The sequence below is a fragment of the Phoxinus phoxinus genome (genome assembly GCF_949152265.1).
Source record: "Phoxinus phoxinus genome assembly, chromosome: 1".
In the NCBI taxonomy this organism is placed as follows: Eukaryota; Metazoa; Chordata; class Actinopteri; order Cypriniformes; family Leuciscidae; genus Phoxinus; species Phoxinus phoxinus.
This window is the reverse complement of record NC_136876.1, coordinates 41,987,244-42,007,536: the sequence shown is the minus strand read 5'-3', so window position 1 is coordinate 42,007,536 and position 20,293 is coordinate 41,987,244. Positions and strand designations below refer to the sequence as shown.

The window sequence follows — 20,293 nt, the reverse complement described above, 5'->3', positions numbered from 1 at the left end:
CAAATGAATATCTTTAAATTCTGAGAGATTTCTGTCCCTCCATTGACAGCTACGCAACTTGACGCTTCAGAAAGTTCATAAAAAGATTGTAAAACTAATCCATAAATTGTGTGTAAACGATGACAAAAATTAAAGGGATACTTCACCTCTGGAAAGATGAATGTGTATTTAAAATGTGTCATTTATGTAGAAGAAATGTGAAATTATTTTTGAAATTGGAGCCTTCTAGAATTTATTTTTTTGGCTTATGGGGATGAAAGACAACAACTCCCAGAATGCACTTGCTTCGCTGCCCTAGGAGGCCACGCCTACCGGTAAGAGATCGCAGTAAACAAGGCTATGCTACTAGTGAGTCTCAGTGAGTCTGCCCGGTATTTTGATGTCGCCCAAAATGTCCAGGATTCGGCTTTTGCATTCTACAGTCGCCATTCATCATGTTTACTGTGACGAGCAGGAACGAGACTGACGGCCGCGGGAGAACGACGCGATGCCGGTGGCGTGATAACTGATGAGTGGCACCTGTGAGACGCACCGGTCTCGTATCTCTCACGGAGGAGCGGGAATTTTCTTAGCAATGTTAAAACGCACATTAACCCATCACTTGTTTAGCGTTCATGTAAACACTACATTCAGATTCACCAATCGGAATGAAGTCAGTTAGATTGAAACCAAAGGTGTGCATGTAAACAATGAATGGCGACTGCAGAAAGCAAAAGCTGAATCCCGGACATTTTGGACGATCTCGACGGCCGGACATGTCCGGGAAAAAGAAGATGGTAACCCCTACTACTCAGCTTTCTCCACAGAATAAGAAACTGTTAGCTTAGCTTCGAATAAAAGATGGCTGACACTATATGTACATTCTGTGAGTGAGATCCCTCCCTCTATGGGCGGGTTGAAAACATGCGGAACAGCGCCTTCTACTGGATAAATGATGAGCTAGTGTTTGTAGTCTTACCCGTATTCAAAGAAATTGGACTTCCTGCTTTTTATGACGCAAAATGACGATTTTTGCGTCATAAAAAGCAGGAAGTGGAAAACTTAAATCCTTATTTCTCCCATCTCATGGAAAAATAAGGCAATAAACCATGACCATTCGAAAATGTGACTGGGTTTCTAAAGATACAAAGTCTAATGCAAATGGGTGAAGTGTTCCTTTAAGATCTTAAAATCTGAAATTTAAATTAAGATTATGTCTCTTCAGTTGTCCCTCTTTATGTCCCTCCATTGACAGCTATGCAACTTAACGCATCAAAAAGTTCATAAAGATATACCTGAAATTAGCCAAACTGAACTTTACTTTATTACAGACCCTCTTAATGTGGGTTTTGAAGGCAAGATTTGAGTCTAAGTGTAGTCCCAGATACTTGTATTCTGAGACAACTTTTAGTCTGTGTCCTGAAATGGAAATGTTTTGTTCTGCGTCTATGCGGGAGCTTTTAGAAAGAAACATTCAGTTGTAAACAACAGTGATTAAGCCAGGATGTAACCTTCACTAATCTGTTAGCTTGATTGCAACCTCTGCAGCAGTCTTATCATGAGTAAAAATAACTGTATCATCCGCATACATTAAAAATTCACAATTTTCACATACAAGGGGTAGATCATTAATATATATGCTAAAAAGGGTTGGACCAAGTATGGAGCCCTGCGGGACCCCGGTTGAAATACATAGGGGGTTAGATTTATATTTACCAATTTTAACATGTTGAGAGCGGAGTGAGAGACAAGATTTGATAAGATTGACCAACTCTGAAGAGCAGTGATAGTGCAGATTGATGCAGAGTCCTGATAGAACAGAAATAGAGATGAGCTCATAGTTGTGGTTTGGTTTGTTATTTTTCAGCTCAGTGGAATTATGTGACTTCTGCTTCTTAACTTCTAAAGTTATACAACTACTATTATTATAATCAAAGTTATTTATTATGATTAAGATCAAAGTGTTTCCTTTTCAGTGTCCATTAAAAACACAAAAAATATGAAAAAATATGAAACTGATGCTCTTCTGATATTTTTTGAAAACGTATTACAAGATTATCAACTTTATCAAAAGGTTTTCTGTAACACATGAGGTACATATACGAGTTTAATCTGTCATTATGTTCCTAAAGATCTGACTTTATCAGGAAGTCTCGAGGCTTTAACTCAGTCTGTGTCTTTAACCGTCTGTCATTATTGGGTCAGTATGAAGCTCAGTCAACTTCCCCTTGTGCTCTGTGAGTATTATTTCCTCTGTATATGTTTCAGAAGATGTTCATTGCTGTTAAATTATGAATAGGTTTGAACAGTTTCAAGTGATTTAGTGTTCTTGGAAATTTGTTCATTTTATGCTGCTCTCAGTTTCAAATCCAGCTCTAGTCCATGATCTATGAGTGAAAGACGAGCTCGAGAGAGGAAGTGAGCAGATAGTGTTTGTGAAAGAGAAATGCACCGTGTTGTGTTCGTTTGCTGTCCATGATGCACTAAGTAGATATACACTAGTTAGTCTTCAGTAGATGTTCATTAGTATGCAGTTAGTAAGAATTTATGAGTTATTATTGTCACTGTTTTCAGACTCTAGAAAGGTTTTTACAGAACTTAAGTGTGTTCATTCGCGTCAGCATTTCCTGACACCCAATGACACACACGATATGTCCGTGTGATCATAGTTTTCAACAACATAAAGTAGAATAATTCATAACCTCATCACTGACCAAAGGTGATTATTTGATGTTAATAGATTATATTCACTTTCAAAGTAAACAAGAATCGGCACACTGCCACTTCTGGTCCCAGTAATTTATTAAAATAATCAATCTTTCTACCCAAAGGGTCTTCGTCACACTGTCAGAAATAGGGGTAAGAGTCCATTTCTGTCCCCCAAGGTACAATCTACACTAACGTACCCATAGGGCTGGCTTATTACTGTATTGGACCTCAAGGTACATTATGTTCCCAGGCATTAAAAGGTACGTATATGTACTGTTTCTTTTAAAGGAATATCAAAAGACAGGCTGCCACCTTTGCCACCTTCAGTGTGGCAAAACAAGGGACACCCATTCAACACCCCCCCCCCCCCCCTACCCCCCCCCCCCCCCACCCCAAATGCTCAACTTTGACAAAGTCATTTTTATTGTTATAATTGTGATTTCATAATATGTAGATATGAATCCAACTAAAAGCTATTGAAAATATGTATTTTAGTCAAATCATAAATGGTGTAGCTCTGCAGCCATTTACTAAAGTGATAATTTCTTTACTTTTAAAACAGCATTTTCCAAAAGATGGGCAAAAATCTTACACTAAACCATGTCAAATTATCTATATCCATGAACGTTAGAAATGTGGGTCTTTTATAAAGTGAATTTAACTTTTTTTTTTTTTTACTGTTTTTGTTTAAAAAATATTTATTTATATAGCCTAAAGTAAAAAATATATAATAAATCCTCCTAAAACTATAAATCCTAAAAAAAAAAAAACTATTATGTTTCAAAATTAGGCTACATTTTGTTGAAACAACACAAGTGTGACTTTTTCCCCCCACACTAACATAAAGAACAGATATTATTCAAATTTATTTAATTTTTTTTGTAGACAAATATAATGTTTTATTTATTTCAGCAAACGTCATTTGGGGTCGAAAAGACCCGAACAGCGCATTACAAGGGGTTAAAAAACGTGCAGGTTTACAGCGCATGTCCAGCGCGTGTTTGGTGCTTATTTTTGTCTCATTCTAATGTGTTATACATTAGGGGTGTAACGGTATGTATTCGTACCGGACCGTTTCGGTATAGGACTTTCGGTGCGGTGCACATGAATGCAATCTTTCACGTGAATTAGGCTAGTTGTGTGCGGAACATATTCCGAGTTTCCACACGAACATTAAGTGTCGGAAGTCTCCGCGTTGCACTTGAGCGCGCACTGTACAACTGTACGGCCGGGCCGGGTTCGGACAGATATTTAGATATGTTCAGCTTCGGGTCGGGCTCGGTCACATCAGCGCGATAAGGCATTGAACATTTTACACTTAAAACAGCTTATTATGTTGGTAGCCAATGTGCCTGATGCTTTCACTTGATGCAAACGTTCGTTTTTGTGATTAAAATACATGCAAAATATGACCATAACATCTGTCTTCCTGTGTGCGGAAATTTGTTTATGTTGCTGTGACAACGAAACAAGCGCCTGTGTTAAAAGCGCTTGTTGCTCCGTGCGCGCTGATGCGATCATCTGTTGACATTTCCAAATGCCTTTCAGTTGCTTAATAAAAGCAGGCTTTCCACACAAACAAACGTACGCGTGTCATTAGTATGAGGAACAAAAATTGGATTTTAACTGTCGGTTTCGGGTCGGGCTCGGACATATGCCTGTCGGGCATTTTTTCCTCTCTCTCCTCTCGCTAGCTAGTGTCACGGCCAATATTGGTTTGAGAGTATTTTATTTAGTGGAGAACTTTGCAGCAGTATTTTATTTATTATTCTTTTTTATTTATTATATTTAATTAAAAAGTGTGTTTAAAAAAATGTAAACAAATTGTTAAAAAAAGTTTATAGTAAACAACCAGCAGTTTAATGTTTTGCATTTCTTTCCCTTACTGTACCGAAAATGAACCGAACCGTGACTTTAAAACCGAGGTACGTACCGAACCGTGATTTTTGCATACCGTTACACCCCTATTGTACATTATTAGCCTAATGCTTTTGGATTTCCTGTAATCAATGGAGATACCCAGCCAACACACCCATGTGGGGCCCAAACGGGCTGCAAATGGGCTGATATCCAGGGCCCACCCGGGCTACCCAGCTGGGACCCAGCTAATTTTGGCCGCAGTTTCCATGGAGGCCCCACATGTGTTAGCCCAGATGGGTTGATGATGGGCTCTTGGTGGGCTCCATATCGGGCCCATAGGGGTAGCCTAGGTAGTTCCCATTTAGGGCCTACAGGAGTCTGCCCACATGGGATGATGATGGGACCCATATAGGTCTTATCTAGGGCTCTTATGGGCCACAACAGGTGTATTTATGGGCTACCATATTTGTCTTTTTGGGTTACCTTATTTTACAGTAAACCCCTAAATATAAACATTATATGTAATCAATGAACAGAAACAATTACTTCATGCTTTACTTTATTAACATAATATTTATATTAACAGACAAGTATCAAAAGTGAAAGCTTTTGACAAACTTTATATTTCACAAACAAAACAAAAGTGCAGCTTTTCAGTCCTCTGTCAGACAACTCTATATTTCATAAACAAAACAAAAGTGCAGCTTTTCAGTCCTCTGTCAGACAACTCTATATTTCACAAACAAAACAAAAGTGCAGCTTTTCAGTCCTCTGTCAGACAACTCTATATTTCACAAACAAAACAAAAGTGCAGCTTTTCAGTCCTCTGTCAGACAACTCTATATTTCATAAACAAAACAAAAGTGCAGCTTTTCAGTCCTCTGTCAGACAACTCTATATTTCATAAACAAAACAAAAGTGCAGCTTTTCAGTCCTCTGTCAGACAACTCTATATTTCATAAACAAAACAAAAGTGCAGCTTTTCAGTCCTCTGTCAGACAACTCTATATTTCACAAACAAAACAAAAGTGCAGCTTTTCAGTCCTCTGTCAGACAACTCTATATTTCATAAACAAAACAAAAGTGCAGCTTTTCAGTCCTCTGTCAGACAACTCTATATTTCATAAACAAAACAAAAGTGCAGCTTTTCAGTCCTCTGTCAGACAACTCTATATTTCACAAACAAAACAAAAGTGCAGCTTTTCAGTCCTCTGTCAGACAACTCTATATTTCATAAACAAAACAAAAGTGCAGCTTTTCAGTCCTCTGTCAGACAACTCTATATTTCACAAACAAAAGTGCAGAATCTCAGTCCTCTGTTGTTGCTCTCTCAACGGCCCTTTGAAAAGAGAAAATAAATAAATCAACCATTTTTCAACTTTTGCAATTCCTTTTCTCACAGTTCAGATGTCAGGTTAGTCTTGTGGTGCTCCAAATCAAGCTTATGTAGATAAGGGGTTTTCAAACCTGTCCCGGAACACTGCACATATTGGAGGCACAAGATAAAAATTTTGACCAACTTTTACCACTTTTTTTACCCTCTTATCGTTGATTGCTGAGTGCTATACACTCGTGTTAATTATCTGAACGTGCTCCTCCCGAACTTAGTTAATAAAACTTCATTTTAAGTAATTTCTAGAAATTAGTATTGTAGTAATTATTATATTCACTTTGTTGTCACCAATGCTCTCTCTCCTTTGGTGTAGATCATTAAACCTCCTAAGTCTGTCTAAAATCAGTTTTGTGTGTGTGTGTGTGTGTGTGTGTGATTTTGGTTGGGTGACAGTTGTAGGTTAGCCTACAGTTTGACAAGAGTTTAAAGTTTGACAAAAGCACAATGTTGTGTTTTACACAAATATATAGGCTAAACACTTTGCAGTTTTAATGATAATGACTTTTACCCATCTTGCTCTCCACCACGTGCCCTCGCTGTACGGTTTCCTCCCCTGTCCCTGGCACCAATTAGCCACTTTGACACTGCCTTTTCAGCATCTCTTCTAGTAATCTGGTTTGTAAGGGTATTTTTTTTCAAGCTTCCTGTAAAAAAGATAAAGAGCATTAGAGTGAGATTAAATTCCTTATTTGAGCCCTTGCAACAAAGCAGAAATCTCCACCATGTTATTTTTCAGGTAATACAATAATGGTATCAGATATAATATTCTGTCAAACACGACATTTTTGCTGCAAAGGTTTATTAACCAAACAAACAAGGGACTGGTTCTGTACCTGTACCTGAAAACTACAGTTAAATTAATTTAGTAACTTTTGTTCTATTGTATTTACCTATGCTTGTAACTAGTGTATTTTTACTTATTTTATTTGTAGAACCTCACTTGTATTTAATAATGATTTAACTTTATTATAAACATTTTAATTGAGGGGCCACACACATGATGAAGTCATTGATAGATAATGCTTAGTTAATGATGACTACTGTATTTGAATGGCAACAAAATTGGAGTGCTATGATGAGCTGTGATTGGTATATTGATTGGTATATTTTGGGGTCTATTTTTCAAATACAGTAGTCATCATTAACTAAGCATTATCTATCAATGACTTCATCATGTGTGTGGCCCCTCAACTAAAATGCTGACTAGGTCCTTTGAAACACCGATGAACAATATGGTGGCATAACTGTAAAAAAAGAAAGAATCATGATCATGCGTAATAAATCATATTTCATGATGATGTACTCATCTTAGTTAATGTTTTAATTAAGGTGTTGTTCATCCATTAAGTTGTAAATGAAAACGTTGAACTTGTGTTACACTGTTAGCCCTTACTGTAGAAAAAGCCCAAATTCTTACAATATCATACCATTTTCCATTAAAACAGTAATATACTGGAATATACCTACAGGAATATACTGTGAATTTACAACGCTCAAAGTCGACACTCAGAGGCTGTGTTCCCAATCACACCCTATACCCTCATTCACTATTCCCTACATTAGTTCACTAATATAGTCCACTTGAATGAAAAGAAGTGAGTGAATTGAGACACTGATGAACACCTGATAAGCAGAATCACTGAAGGACAGAGAAACAAGAACAGAAAAAAGAGAAACACAAGAACTACAACTGACTTCCAGCCACACTGAGTGTGAAACCAGTTTAACATTATTTATTTCAAGTTATTGTTGAGAATGAACAGGGATTTAGTTAATAATAAAGTTTGTTGTCACCATGATGGAGATCCGTATTTGCTTTAGTTGGTCTCTTGTACCTTACCTTAAACACTTCGTTCATTCATCTCTCTTCGACTGCTGTAACAGTGAGTGTATAAAGCACATTTGTTACAGCAAGAAAAGTCAAGGGGAAGTTGATCAGGAGTTTTTGGTTTTGTGATTTCAAATTTATACATGATTTACTACTTTTTAATATAAATGAGCTGTGAATTTCTGGTTTAATACCATATATCTGATAATCTACAACGTGAAATACAGCAATATTTCTGAAATCAGGTTAACTGAAAATTTTTGAAATCATAGAGCATTAAAATTGTATTAACTCCTGCTTGACTCTGACACACACAGACATCAACAATCATCATATGAATCTCAACAATGGTGATGATCAGAAGTTTCATGTCGCAATGCATGCTGGGTACCAGGATAGTATAAAACTCCCAGCATGCTCTGCTGCATGAATAATAAAAAAATATATATATTCCTACCATTGTTGAGATGCATGTTCTAATTTGTGATATTTCTGTGTTTCTACAAGACACTGTAGCTCTTTTATTTTTGGTTATGCATGTGCTACAAATAAATTAGTCATTGTTGCTGTTGTTTCACATTGGTGGTAACGTAACACTTTTGATTGAGAATTAAACTCTGAATGAGTGAGAACTAACTTCTTAGTGAATGGACAGGCCACATAATGATTTTGTCATGATAATGAATATAACCACAATCATTCACAAACTGTGTGTGTGCACAAGTGTGACTTGTAAAAACACAGCTCAAGCAGCAAGAGAATAACTCATGTGTTGGCATCAGCGACCCAACTAAAGCAAACACTGATCTCTATAATGGTAACTTCAAATCAAACATTTTCAATTAAACATCTCAATAACTACTTCTGTAGATGGATGACAGAAATAAAGTCAAACTGGTTAATAATACGTGCAATAATGTGTTATGGCTGGAAGTCAGTTGTAGTTCTTGTGTTTCTCTATTTTCTGTTCTTGTGTTCCTCTTTCCTTCAGTGATTCTGCTTGTTAACAGCAGGTGTTCATCACGAATGCTCAACAATCACTTACATATTCACTTAATGATCTCACTGCAACACTGCGTCAATGTTACTTTTTACTCTTTGTAGTGCGGATGTTCCTGTGGGGTTGAAAGGGTTAACAGTGTAAGATAAAAAGACACACCCACAAAATGTATTTTAACAGTAATAAACTGTAAGTTATAAAACAGGTTTATACTGGCAACACTGTTGCCAGTAGTTTACTGTAAAATTTTGTTTTTTGGGTCACCATTGTGCTGAAGAGTAGAGCCTGTGCTTCAGTCCAGCAGAAGATCTAGAAACATCGATGATACGCTGCATGTTGCTTTATTTAACAGAATGTAGTTGCTGGTTCAGTGGAAATCTTTTTATGTACTTAAGTTTTTTAATGGTTTCTAATGGAAGTTCTTAACTCTTTTCTCACATTATTAATGCATTACACATTTTAGTTTTACACATTTAAATTACAGTTGGTCAATTTAAGGCAGTCGGTTTCTGCAAGTGAAATTAGTTTTAAGTCAAATTTTAATTTAGTGCATTTTACAGTAACAAACTGTATAATACAGTAAATAACTGTACAAATAACAGTAAATTACTGGCAACAGTGTTGCCAGTATTTTACTGTAAAAAAAACCCGGTAAGGTCTAACAGTGTAGGCTAGTTCCTGATGATTCATGAGATATTAATGCATGAATGAATGCATAATTCATGCATGAATTCATGATAATTCATGTACCCTTACCGTAAAGTGTTATAATAGTTAATATTTTGAGTGAAACTTTAGAATACTCTTCCATCATCAATGAATAACTACACAGGAACAAATGAGTAAAACACTATCTACTAACTAATATTAACTAACAAGGAACTCTGATTAATGAAATAGTAATAGCCCTCAGTTGAATGTGGTAGTTCTATAGACGGTTTCAACGGCAACAACATAAACAGCCGTTACTGCGCATGCGCGCCTTTGTGGCCCAAACTTAACTTCCGGTAGACTTCTGCAAAGAATCATTAACAATAGAGGCTGCGTTATCTTTCTTATGCGTCATCTTTCATTTTAATTGTGCAACATTATCAGAATGAGGTCATTGACAGCAATGCCGGTGTAAATTAGTAGTGAGATTTCAATGAAGAGCTGCGCGCTGACGCTAAAATGACTTAAAGTTATACTGCCAGAGGAATAATTGAAATACACTATGATTTTTATTTTTAATGTTCTATGTTTTTGTTTCAGAATGTTTATTATAATCTCCTGTCACAATAGCGTAGAAGTGGGGGGAAGCGTAGGCGTAAGCAGGGCTCGACATTAACGCTTGTCCTGAACAAGTGAGAGTGAATTTTACTTGCCCGACAGGACAATTAGCCTAATTAGAACGTCAATAACAACAAAATAACTATATAGGGAATCACCAAAAACGTGAGAATGATTCAGCATTCATTTAGTGTAAGTGTCGAATGATATAAATAATGTACTGACGGACGGACTCGCATTGCCTCATGAGAAAGTGAAGCAAATGAGCGAAGCACACACACAGAAACTCATTTAAAATACTGCGGTAAAAAAATTATCCTGAGTTTTTATATTTATAACATGATAGCCTACAGTTAAACAACATCACATGAGCAAGATTGCTGAAAATGTGACACTGATTTCAGTTAATATTAAGTCACTTACATTTTAGACAATTGACTGTTTTTGTTCTATTTCAGCAGCGAAAATAGTTCCAAACAAAGATCACAGCAGAACCATAACGCATCTCACAGGAACACGTAACCGTGTTTTCATTACTGATTCCTACTGGTGGTTTAGTTTCGTGTTAAAAAGTAACTTTCTAACATTTGTTATTTGTTCAAAAAAAATATTTAAAACAATCTCATTACATTATTTAATGCAGTTGTATTTTTTTCAGTGTAAATTATTTAATTTGACAGTGTCGTCTTATTCTAATTTAATGATCAAATTGTAAAAAATTTAAATGAAAGATGAAGCATATATTTAAAATGACTAGGGAATAATGCCTAAAATATCCTAAATATGGAGATTTAAATAGCCTATGTCAAAGCTTACTGAACACTGATGAGAATGTTGCTTCAGAATAAATGATATTTACAACACACAAAAAAATAATATATAGGCTATATTTTTCTGAACAAAGCAAATTTGAATTTGAAAAAGTGAATGACCGATTCACTTATTCGCAGGACAAGCACATGAAAAGGCTTAATAGCCCCGAGTTATATATTTGATATAGTATTATGGTTATGTGTCGAGCCTGAGTATAGTTTTATACATCAGCCCAGTCTATTCTGTAAAATTTGTGATAGGCTATGCAGAGTCAGGGTTTTTAGCACATTAATCTGACAATAAATGTGGCACACGCAGTTTTTATTATGCAACAACAAATCATAAAAATAATGAATTAATTATATTTTATAATTTTATAATTAATTTGGGCTAATTAATAAATCACAATCCCGTGCTATATGGGCATTGATATAAGATGAACCAAGAGTGGTTTTACACTCCGTGATAAAGGCCTATTACAGACCTAATTTCAATATTTTGCGGGAAACTGAAATCCGATCAGTTATCCAGATACAGAGAGCACTTGATGAACAAATGTAAACGCCGACAGCGACACTGATTAACTGACGATCCCTCCTGATCTGCCTGATCCCTCTAGAGTACATCATTACAATAACAAGCTAAATAAAATACAAAAAGCCTTGTTACACAAAAATTTCGCCACCACTAGCCAGATAACACAATAAACAAACACAGACCGGAAGTTAACTTCGGGCCAGGCGCGTAACCGTGGCAACGCGTGTGCGTTCGATGAAACCGTCTATAACTAATCAATAACTGCTGTTTTTCATACAGATAACTACTATATGAGTTCATAATGCATAAATTACGAAGGAATTGGAACAGTATTCTAAAGTGTAACGTTAACTATATTCTATATAGCCTATTTTGTGCCATTTGTTATTTGAATTAGCACTAACGTTAAATAAAAAAAGGGAAAAAAAGCACAGGCCGCGCAGATGGTGTTAAAGCTTCTCGAATCTCATAATTGAGCGGATACTAGTTGTTCTGTGACGAAATAGACATTTATTAAAGATTTATAAAAAAAATAACATTTGAGAAGGGGATTTTTTCATTGAATGTGCACACTTTTAAAATAACAGCTAAAGTTAGCTGCTGAAATGGTCGCTGTAAGTTATGGCGTTGTTCTGTGATCACAAAATAAACGGGAGCAGACACGATTAAACAGGCTTGTCTTGTAATTGCATTCGAAAAATTAATAAGGAAATGCTTTCCTTTTGGCTGTTTGATGTGCACATCGATCTTATACAAGTTAAAAATTGCTGTCATTGTGGGATTTAACGTTATCGTAAAACAGTGGTAAAATTGTAAAGTTGGAGTCTCAACTCCAATCAATTTGTCATAACACAGTTGGTGTATTAACAATAACATAAAAAATAAGAATGTTAGTTAACGTTACAGATCTTGGCGCCAGAAATAAGGGAACATATTGCGCGATCTGGAATTCGAAATTCTAAAGTGACAAGCTTTTGGTTAACATCGTGTTTTGAAAACAATGTTTTTGAATTAACATTTATATTGTGAAATGTAACTTTCTTACCTTGACTTAGCCTTGACTACGAAGACAGCGAGAATCTTCCAAATCTCCTCCCGAAAATTACAGCAGAGAGTGAGTGAGAGACTAGAGAGTGGTGTCGCGGGCGCGAAAAGGGCGAGGGGGATGGGATGGCGCTGAATGAAATCTCGCGAGATCCATGGGATGGCGCTGAATGAAATCTCGCGAGATCCATCCTGCAAAAGTTTTTTTTATTTTTTTTTTATCTGTCACCGTGTCTGTACCTGTAGGTCTTTTTGTAACTGTTTAAATTATATTCTGAGTAAAAGTGTGCATACTTTTGACTGCACCACTGTGACAGTATCTGCAGGGTATTGGTCCTTTTAATTGGCAGAAAATTGGTTAAAATGGCAATTTTGTTGGCATTTGTATAGATAAAAGTAATTTCAAAGGTGCATATGTGTGTACTATCTGTAAAAAAAAAAAAAACTTTGGGTTTGACTGTTAGCACTTCCTCTGTAAACTGATCCACAAGTGTAGCCCATTTTCAACCAATGCACTCATTTCCCATTAGTGAACCACCTAGGCCCCACAAAGGGAGCCCAACTGGGTTTGCCCATGTTGGACTTACTCAGTTGACCCAAGTGGGCCCCAGATAAGAAGCCCATTTTGAGCCCATGCCCACTCTGTACCCCTGTCGCCCATTTGTAACCCATATGGGCCCCACATGGGTGTGTTGGCTGGGTAAGCCTCAAATGCAGTTTTAGCTACATTTTCCCCATGCAGGCCAAGGTAAAGGACTAAAGCAACTGTTGTTGAGCAGAATAAACTGGTCATACAAATTTGATTAAAGTATTCAGAATAACACTCACCTGTGTGCTTTTGAGGTTTTTTTTTTTACTGCTCTTAATAGTATAAAAATAAAATAAATTGTATGTCATAATTGGCTTAGCTTAATTAATATTTAATGAGTAATAAGTAAATAACCAGATTTTTACAGTGTGTCAGTATTGCAGAGAGCTTGCACAACAACCCTTTCCAGTACACAATAGAAATTGTTTGTGATTATTACAATTGAACAGCCCAGACATCGAGACAACTGATTGTACTTTTACTTAAAAAAATACTTTAAAGTAAATTTAAAAGTATGTACTTATGACTTTTACTTAAGTAAGATGTTGATGTAGTAATTGTACTTTTACTTAAGTATATATTTTGCAGGGTAATTGTACTTTTACTTAAGTACTAAACTTGAGTACTTCCTCCACCACTGTACGGGACGCATCATCTTACTTGTAAATACGGGACGATTCCGTATTTTAAGGGACGGGTGGCAACCCTGGCCTCTGCTAAGCCAATTTATTTAGTAAAAGTTGTTGTTTAAAGGTTTTAATGATACCTTAATTATTTAAGGAAGATTTTAACTTATCACTATATTTGAGTAGCCTTGAAATAAAGGAAATACAAGTTTTGTCACAAGGGTACAAAAGCTGTAGGCCTACCCTTGAGGGTACAGCCCCAGTGACAAGCCATTGAACCCCTAAAGGTACAATTATGTACTTTATTTTCTGAGAGTGCAGGCAAGCAACAATCATAGAAAGGTACAATTTATATCAGTGTGAACCATCACACCTGACCTCATTAGTGAACTAATGACCCAATCATCCAATGCAATAACGACCTAATCAAACACAAATGTAATCACTGAAGCATAAAAAAACTGAAAAACAAATTACAGAAAAATGAAGTAACCAACATGATAAAAAATAAATAAATTATACACAAAGAATGTTCACAAGAAAAGTTTCAAATCAAACTCAATATTCAAACCTTTTGGAGAAAGAGTATTAATAGAAAAGGCTTCCCTCTGTATAAGACCTTATGGTTTCACTTTATTTGGATGGTCCCTTTAACACATTCTGTTGTCTATAAGTAACATTGCCCCTTCATGTAGTTAACAGAATGTTCAAGAGGGACCATCAAAATAAAGTGTTACCGATCTTATTGATGTCAGTGATGAGAAGTGTATTATTCTACTCTTTGTTGTTGAAAACTTTATCACATAATCTTCTTTGTTTCTGGCTTTCTTTGCAACAAAATATGTGTTTTGGTGAAAACTGTTACAAAAACCACAAACTCATAAAACAAGCTGAGATGACTGCCCAACTTAAGGAAACATGTTGACTAACTTAAGATATATGGGTTGTTATAAGGTATATAACTTGGAAACTTAAAAATGGCACTTTATGACACAAAAGTAATCCTTCCAGGCCTCCGCTCCTCAGAGCTTAACCTGAATAGCAACTTTAAGTTGTAGACTCTCTGTGAGCCTCCTTAAGAAGCTGTCACTGAGCTTGGATCATAGTTAGGTCTCCACTCGATGTAGAGAGTCGTCATGCCGAGGTCTAGGTGGCAGAAGAGTATGTCAGGTTGTAAGGCTCTCTGTGAAGCTCCTTCTCTCATTATTAGAGTCATTGTACTGAGGTCTCTACTATCTGCAGAGCTTCGCCGGCCAGTTGGAATAAGTTGCTAGCTCTTCCTGAGCTTTCTTTGGCTACTGTGCTTTAATTAGAGCGTTACTGGGACTTTTATTGAGGTTCTGCAGGGCTGTCTGAACAGAAGTTCTGAGTGTCAGTAGTTGATGTCTAGTAGGTAAGTGATGTCTAACTTAAAAAAATTAACAACTAGGAAAGTAGTGAGTGAAGTCCTGTGTCACTAAACACCTGAGGAATGCGTGAGTTAAATTATAATGTAAAGCTGATCAGCTCCATGGTCACACTGTAATAACTGTTAGGTTTTCCCGTATTTGGCTGAGCTTCACTTTGGTGGGTTGCCAATGTATCCGATTTCTCTAATGCATAACATAAGTAAGCTTGACGAGAGTTCTTGTGCACAGTAACTTCCCCGGTGTTAAATTAACATCGCTCTGTGTTTATATGGGAACCACCAGCAGGGTGTTAAAAGTAACACTGAAGCAGTGTTAGAGTTAATGAGATAATTAAGTGATTCATTGAGTGATGATCCTGATGACAACAAGCGCTGAAGAAAAGAGAAACACAAGAACTGCAACTGACTTCCAGACACAGCCTTAGATGAAATCAACTGAAGAGACATGAAATCTCTATTACAAACCAGTCTGACCTTATTTCTGTCATCAGAAGTTATTTTTGAGAATAAACAGACTTTTAGATGTCGATCTTTTATTGAAAATATTTGGTCATCATTATGGGAATCAGTGTTTTATTTAGTTGGGCAGTTTGACTCTTTTATTTATGATGTGAGATATTGGTTTCGTAACAGTGTTTACCGAAACACATAATTTGTTGCAAAGCAATCAATAAAACACAGATGATCAGGTGTTAATATGCATATTTCATCATCATAATTAACAATATTTCTTTTTACCATCAATACTTTTTTTTGCCAATGATCAAAAATCCATCATTTTAATGTTTAAATACATTGCGAGAAAAGAGACCAACACACAGTAACATCATGAATCAGCTTATGAGTCTCAACAACGGTGACAAGCTTCATGCAGCAATGCATGCTGGGACCCATTAGTTTTATAATATGGTGGTTCCCAGCATGCATTGCTGCATGAAGCATGTCACCGTTGTAGAGATTCATATGCTGATTCTTGATGTCTGTGTGTGTGTAAATAATTTGCTCCAATATGTATTTTGAAAATCATAATTCAGAACGTCTGATCTAGGGCAAGAAATTGTTGTTGGTGAAAAATACTATTCGTAACAAATAACCAATTTTGCTCTGTTATGAGATTGGTGAATTGTTTGCCTTCTTGATGGTAAAATAACTACGTCACCTGATCATCTTTGTTTCTGGCTTCCCTTGTAACAAATTATGTGTTTTGGTAAACACTGTTACAAAGACCACAAACTTTATTTCCAATAAAACATCAACATCTACACCTCTATTAATTCTCAATAACTATTTTGTAATTCTAAGTGAAGCGGGTAATGCTGGAGTTTTTTAATCCTCCTCTGCTGAGATCTCGAGAGATTTAATGTCATCTTTTATCTTCATTAATTTCATCAGTTGTAGTTCTTGTGTTTCTCTTTTCTTCAGTGATTCAGCTTGTTATCATAATGTGTCTTCAATGCTCAATCATCACTCAATTAATCACTTAATTATCTCATTAACTCTAACACTGCTTCAGTGTTACTTTTAACACTCTGCTGGTGCTTCCCATATAAACACAGAGCGGTGTTAAATTTAACACCGGGGAATTTACTGTGTGGAGAATACTTTGCTGAAGGTACAGAAGCACATTCTTCAGCGATGATGTTGATGTCTTCAGAGAGTCTGAACCCAAATTTCTGTCTGTGGGACAGACCTTTACACCTAAATGAGGTTTTATGTAACAAAGTTCGGGAGGAGCATGTTCAGGTAACCAACCAATCAACTCAAGAGGAAGCTGGTATAAATAAATCTTTTCCTCACCTTCTGTCTCACGGCAAGTTTCTCAGCATCCCTCCACCACCCCATCACCTCACACTCGGCTGGGTCTACCCCAGTATAGGGGGAGTACTCTGGGTTCGGGCAAAACTCAGAGCTTGGAGCCCTCCGCTGGACAGCAAGCCAAATACGCATAATATTAAATTTCATGTATGTGTGAACTCGTGAAAGCTAATTTACAAACAAAAGACATCACAGGGAACACTAAGAGAAACACAGTCGGCCGCCTCATGGGAAGAACTCTGCAAATAAGTTCCCACAGAAACTCTCTCAGGATAACCAACGGATGAGTTTGATGATCTTTACTAGAAACATTGAAAAATGCACAATAATAGTAATTATTATTATTCATTACATTTATATAGTGCTTTTTCTGATACCTCAAAGGACTTTATATTTAAGGGGGGAATCTCCTCAACCACCACCAATGTGCAGCATCCACTTGGATGACAATCTTTCATGAGTTTTTTTTTTTTTTTGTACTTTGTATTTTAGTGCTGATTTCAATCATCCACTCTGGACACACTGAAGGTGAGTGAATTTGATTCATTAATTTCATCACAAATGTGTAATTCTGTTACAAACCAGGAGCCGGATTCACTAAACATTCTTAAGAATAAAATTCTTCCTAAATGCTATTTTCTTCTTATTTTCTAACTTAAGATGTTTTTATAGTTTTCTTCCTTGAGAATGTTCTTAAAAATCATCCTAAATAACTAATTTAGGATAACTTCCAACCTGTCTTAAATCCCCGAAAGAACATTCTAACAAACTTATCTAACTTCTTTCTAAATCAGATTTTCATGAATCCAGCCCCAGTGAAAAGAGTGTCATGATTATAAACACAGCTTTTTAAACAAGTTTAATGACGTTGTGACTAGTAACACCACACACAGCAAAAACTCAGTGCACAGACAGTTCTGGTGTGATACCAACAAACAAACAAAAAACACCAAAACATTTACTCACAAAAATGACAATTAATATTACTATTAATATAACATGGATTAAATTTGTTAAAGAATATAGCAACAGAGTATCTTTTGAATTTTACTACAGGCAATAACAATTCTCAACACTTGTGTAGATGTCGGTGGTGTGACCCTGCTTTGAGCTCTGACTAAATGATGTGGGTTTGAACATAGGGTGATCTTTGAGTGAATGTTCACCTTGTTTGTTCCTATAATTGTTGCCAGCAGCTTTATTACATCATCTGTGAAATCAAAATGCACTAATGATTTACCAATGAGAGAAAACATCACATCTCATGTTCCCCCTGACATTATATTGACAGATCTTCCCAGACCAACTCTGACTGTTGAGCCACAGAGTTCAGTGTTCACAGTTTATCTGAGATGTTCGCTGGATCAGACACTGGGTGGATGGGAGTTTCTCTGGAGTAAAGACTCAAACACTGAACATACTGACGCTGCAATTCAAGCAATCGATCGTGTCTCTGATGGAGGAGAGTACAGATGCAGAGCACGAAGAGGACAACGTTACACAGATTACAGTGAACCAGTAACAGTGACAATACATGGCAAGTATTTTCTCTCACTTTATGACCTGCTCTGAGAAAGTACTCACAATAATTTCATAAGACACTTAATATGTGACTATGACAGATATAGAGAACAACACTTCAGTATAACCTGATTTAACATGTTTTATGGTCATTGTAATTTTGCCAATTAAGACCTAACCATAAATTATCTCTAAAATCAGAGGGAAATGAAAGGTGAATAACACTGATGTAGAAGCACTGAACTCTTAAACTTGACATAAACTGTAAACTTGTCCCTCAAATCTGATTGGTTGATCAGGATGTTGTTCCAGGATCAATAAAGATGTTTATCCATGAATGTTGTACTTGATGAAATCACATTCACTCTGTTGGTCAATCAAGTAACTGTTCCTAGGAAAAAAAATAGCACATTATATTATTTTAATTAATTAAATAAATCATCACATTATTTTCATTGTTTATTGTTGTCGTTGTGCAGAAAGACCAAAACCCAGAGTGATCATTAAACCTGATCAACATGTATTCAGAGGAGAGAGAGTCACTCTCAGATGTGACATTGATGCTGACGGAGTCTCAAGCTGGAAGTACAACTGGTATAAAGGAGTTTCATTCATGGTTTCCAGTAAACTACAGGAACACACAGTTTATGTGACTGAGTCTGACGCAGGGAAATACTCCTGTCATGTAACAGAGACTGAAGGATCAGGCGTTTCACAATTCAGTGATGAAGTTACACTGACAGTATCGGGTGAGTTTGATCATCTCTTCATAAACACACACACGTTTAACATGTTATTAATGAGTGATGTCTCTATTTCAGAGGAAGCCCAGACAGTGTTAAGTGTTTCTCCTCAGATGTGGTTGACTGAAGGAGATCCAGTGACTCTGAACTGTGCGGTGACCGGCTCTTCTACAGGCTGGACGTTCAGCTGGTTCACCGTCTTCTCAAGTATTATAATGTCCTCCATGTGATAACATTTACTGGTTTTATCAAACACATTATTAGAGATACATTCCTTTAGTGATCATCTGCATATTCTCAGTTAACACAGACTACAGTGATCGCTATGAGCCGGTCTCAGACAGCAGAAGAGGACCTGGAGGAAAACACACTGTCAGTTCTGCTGATCTAGAACACACTGGAGTTTATGTGTGCAGAGCAGAGAGAGGAAACCCAGCCTATAAAACCCTGTACAGCAACACACAACCACTGTGGGTCACTGGTGAGTTCACTTAGTTTAAATTATTTCATCATCTTTAATAAAGACTATTTCCAAATGATATCTGTACTGGTCTTGTCAGGTGTTTCTCCTCCAGTGTCTCTGATCATCCGTCCCAACAGAACTCAACACTTCACATCTGTCTCTCTCTCTCTGAGCTGTGAAGACCAGAGTAACTCTGATGGATGGACAGTGAGAAGATACACAGAGAGATGGAGGGGGCCGGAAGATTGTTCATCATCAGTCTGGGGATCACAAACAGGATCTACATGTACAATCAACTCCACCTCAACATCAGACACTGGAGTTTACTGGTGTCAGTCTGAATCTGGAGAGGAATATCATCCTGTTAATATCACTGTACACTGTGAGTCTGTATTTCTGTATTTATTGAGTTTACAGTAAGCAACCGGCCAGAACATCATAGCAATACACTAAAACACTCAGAAACAGTGCGCAGTGGAAAATAAAAAAGGTCTGTATTTTTATTTTGTCTTGTTTTTATTATGTTTCCATGTTGTTCATGTATTGCATGTTTCCTCTATTTCTGTAGATGGTGTGATTCTGGAGAGTCCTGTACATCCTGTGACTGAAGGAGAGACTCTGACTCTACGCTGTTTATATGACTATGTATCCCCACCAATCCTCAGCGCTGATTTCTATAAAGATGGATCACTCGTT

The 20,293-nt window shown here is 36.6% G+C and overlaps 1 protein-coding gene and 2 long non-coding RNA genes across 3 annotated transcripts in view; 2 read left to right on the top strand and 1 right to left on the bottom strand.

Annotated features, from left to right (window-relative positions):
- LOC306996046 overlaps nt 1-20,293 on the top strand; it is a 404,126-nt gene that overhangs the window by 293,397 nt on the left and 90,436 nt on the right. The gene's annotated exons all lie outside the window — the stretch shown is intronic.
- The window catches only part of LOC307002921 (basement membrane-specific heparan sulfate proteoglycan core protein-like), a gene marked incomplete at both ends in the record, with an annotated part of 51,280 nt that overhangs the window by 30,652 nt on the left and 335 nt on the right, over nt 1-20,293 (top strand). The window contains 8 exons of the mRNA XM_079620903.1: nt 2,185-2,216; nt 17,363-17,398; nt 18,162-18,407; nt 18,871-19,140; nt 19,213-19,341; nt 19,436-19,615; nt 19,695-19,979; nt 20,166-20,293. The exon at nt 20,166-20,293 is cut by the window's right edge and continues 115 nt beyond it. Coding sequence (XP_079477029.1) covers nt 2,185-2,216; nt 17,363-17,398; nt 18,162-18,407; nt 18,871-19,140; nt 19,213-19,341; nt 19,436-19,615; nt 19,695-19,979; nt 20,166-20,293 — 1,306 coding nt within the window. The remainder of the gene's footprint in view (nt 1-2,184; nt 2,217-17,362; nt 17,399-18,161; nt 18,408-18,870; nt 19,141-19,212; nt 19,342-19,435; nt 19,616-19,694; nt 19,980-20,165) is intronic.
- LOC306996040 lies at nt 5,113-13,124 on the bottom strand. The gene is made up of 3 exons (XR_013796986.1): nt 12,434-13,124; nt 6,450-6,585; nt 5,113-5,887 (listed from the first exon to the last, which is right to left on the bottom strand). It is a non-coding gene; the product is annotated as an uncharacterized lncRNA (long non-coding RNA).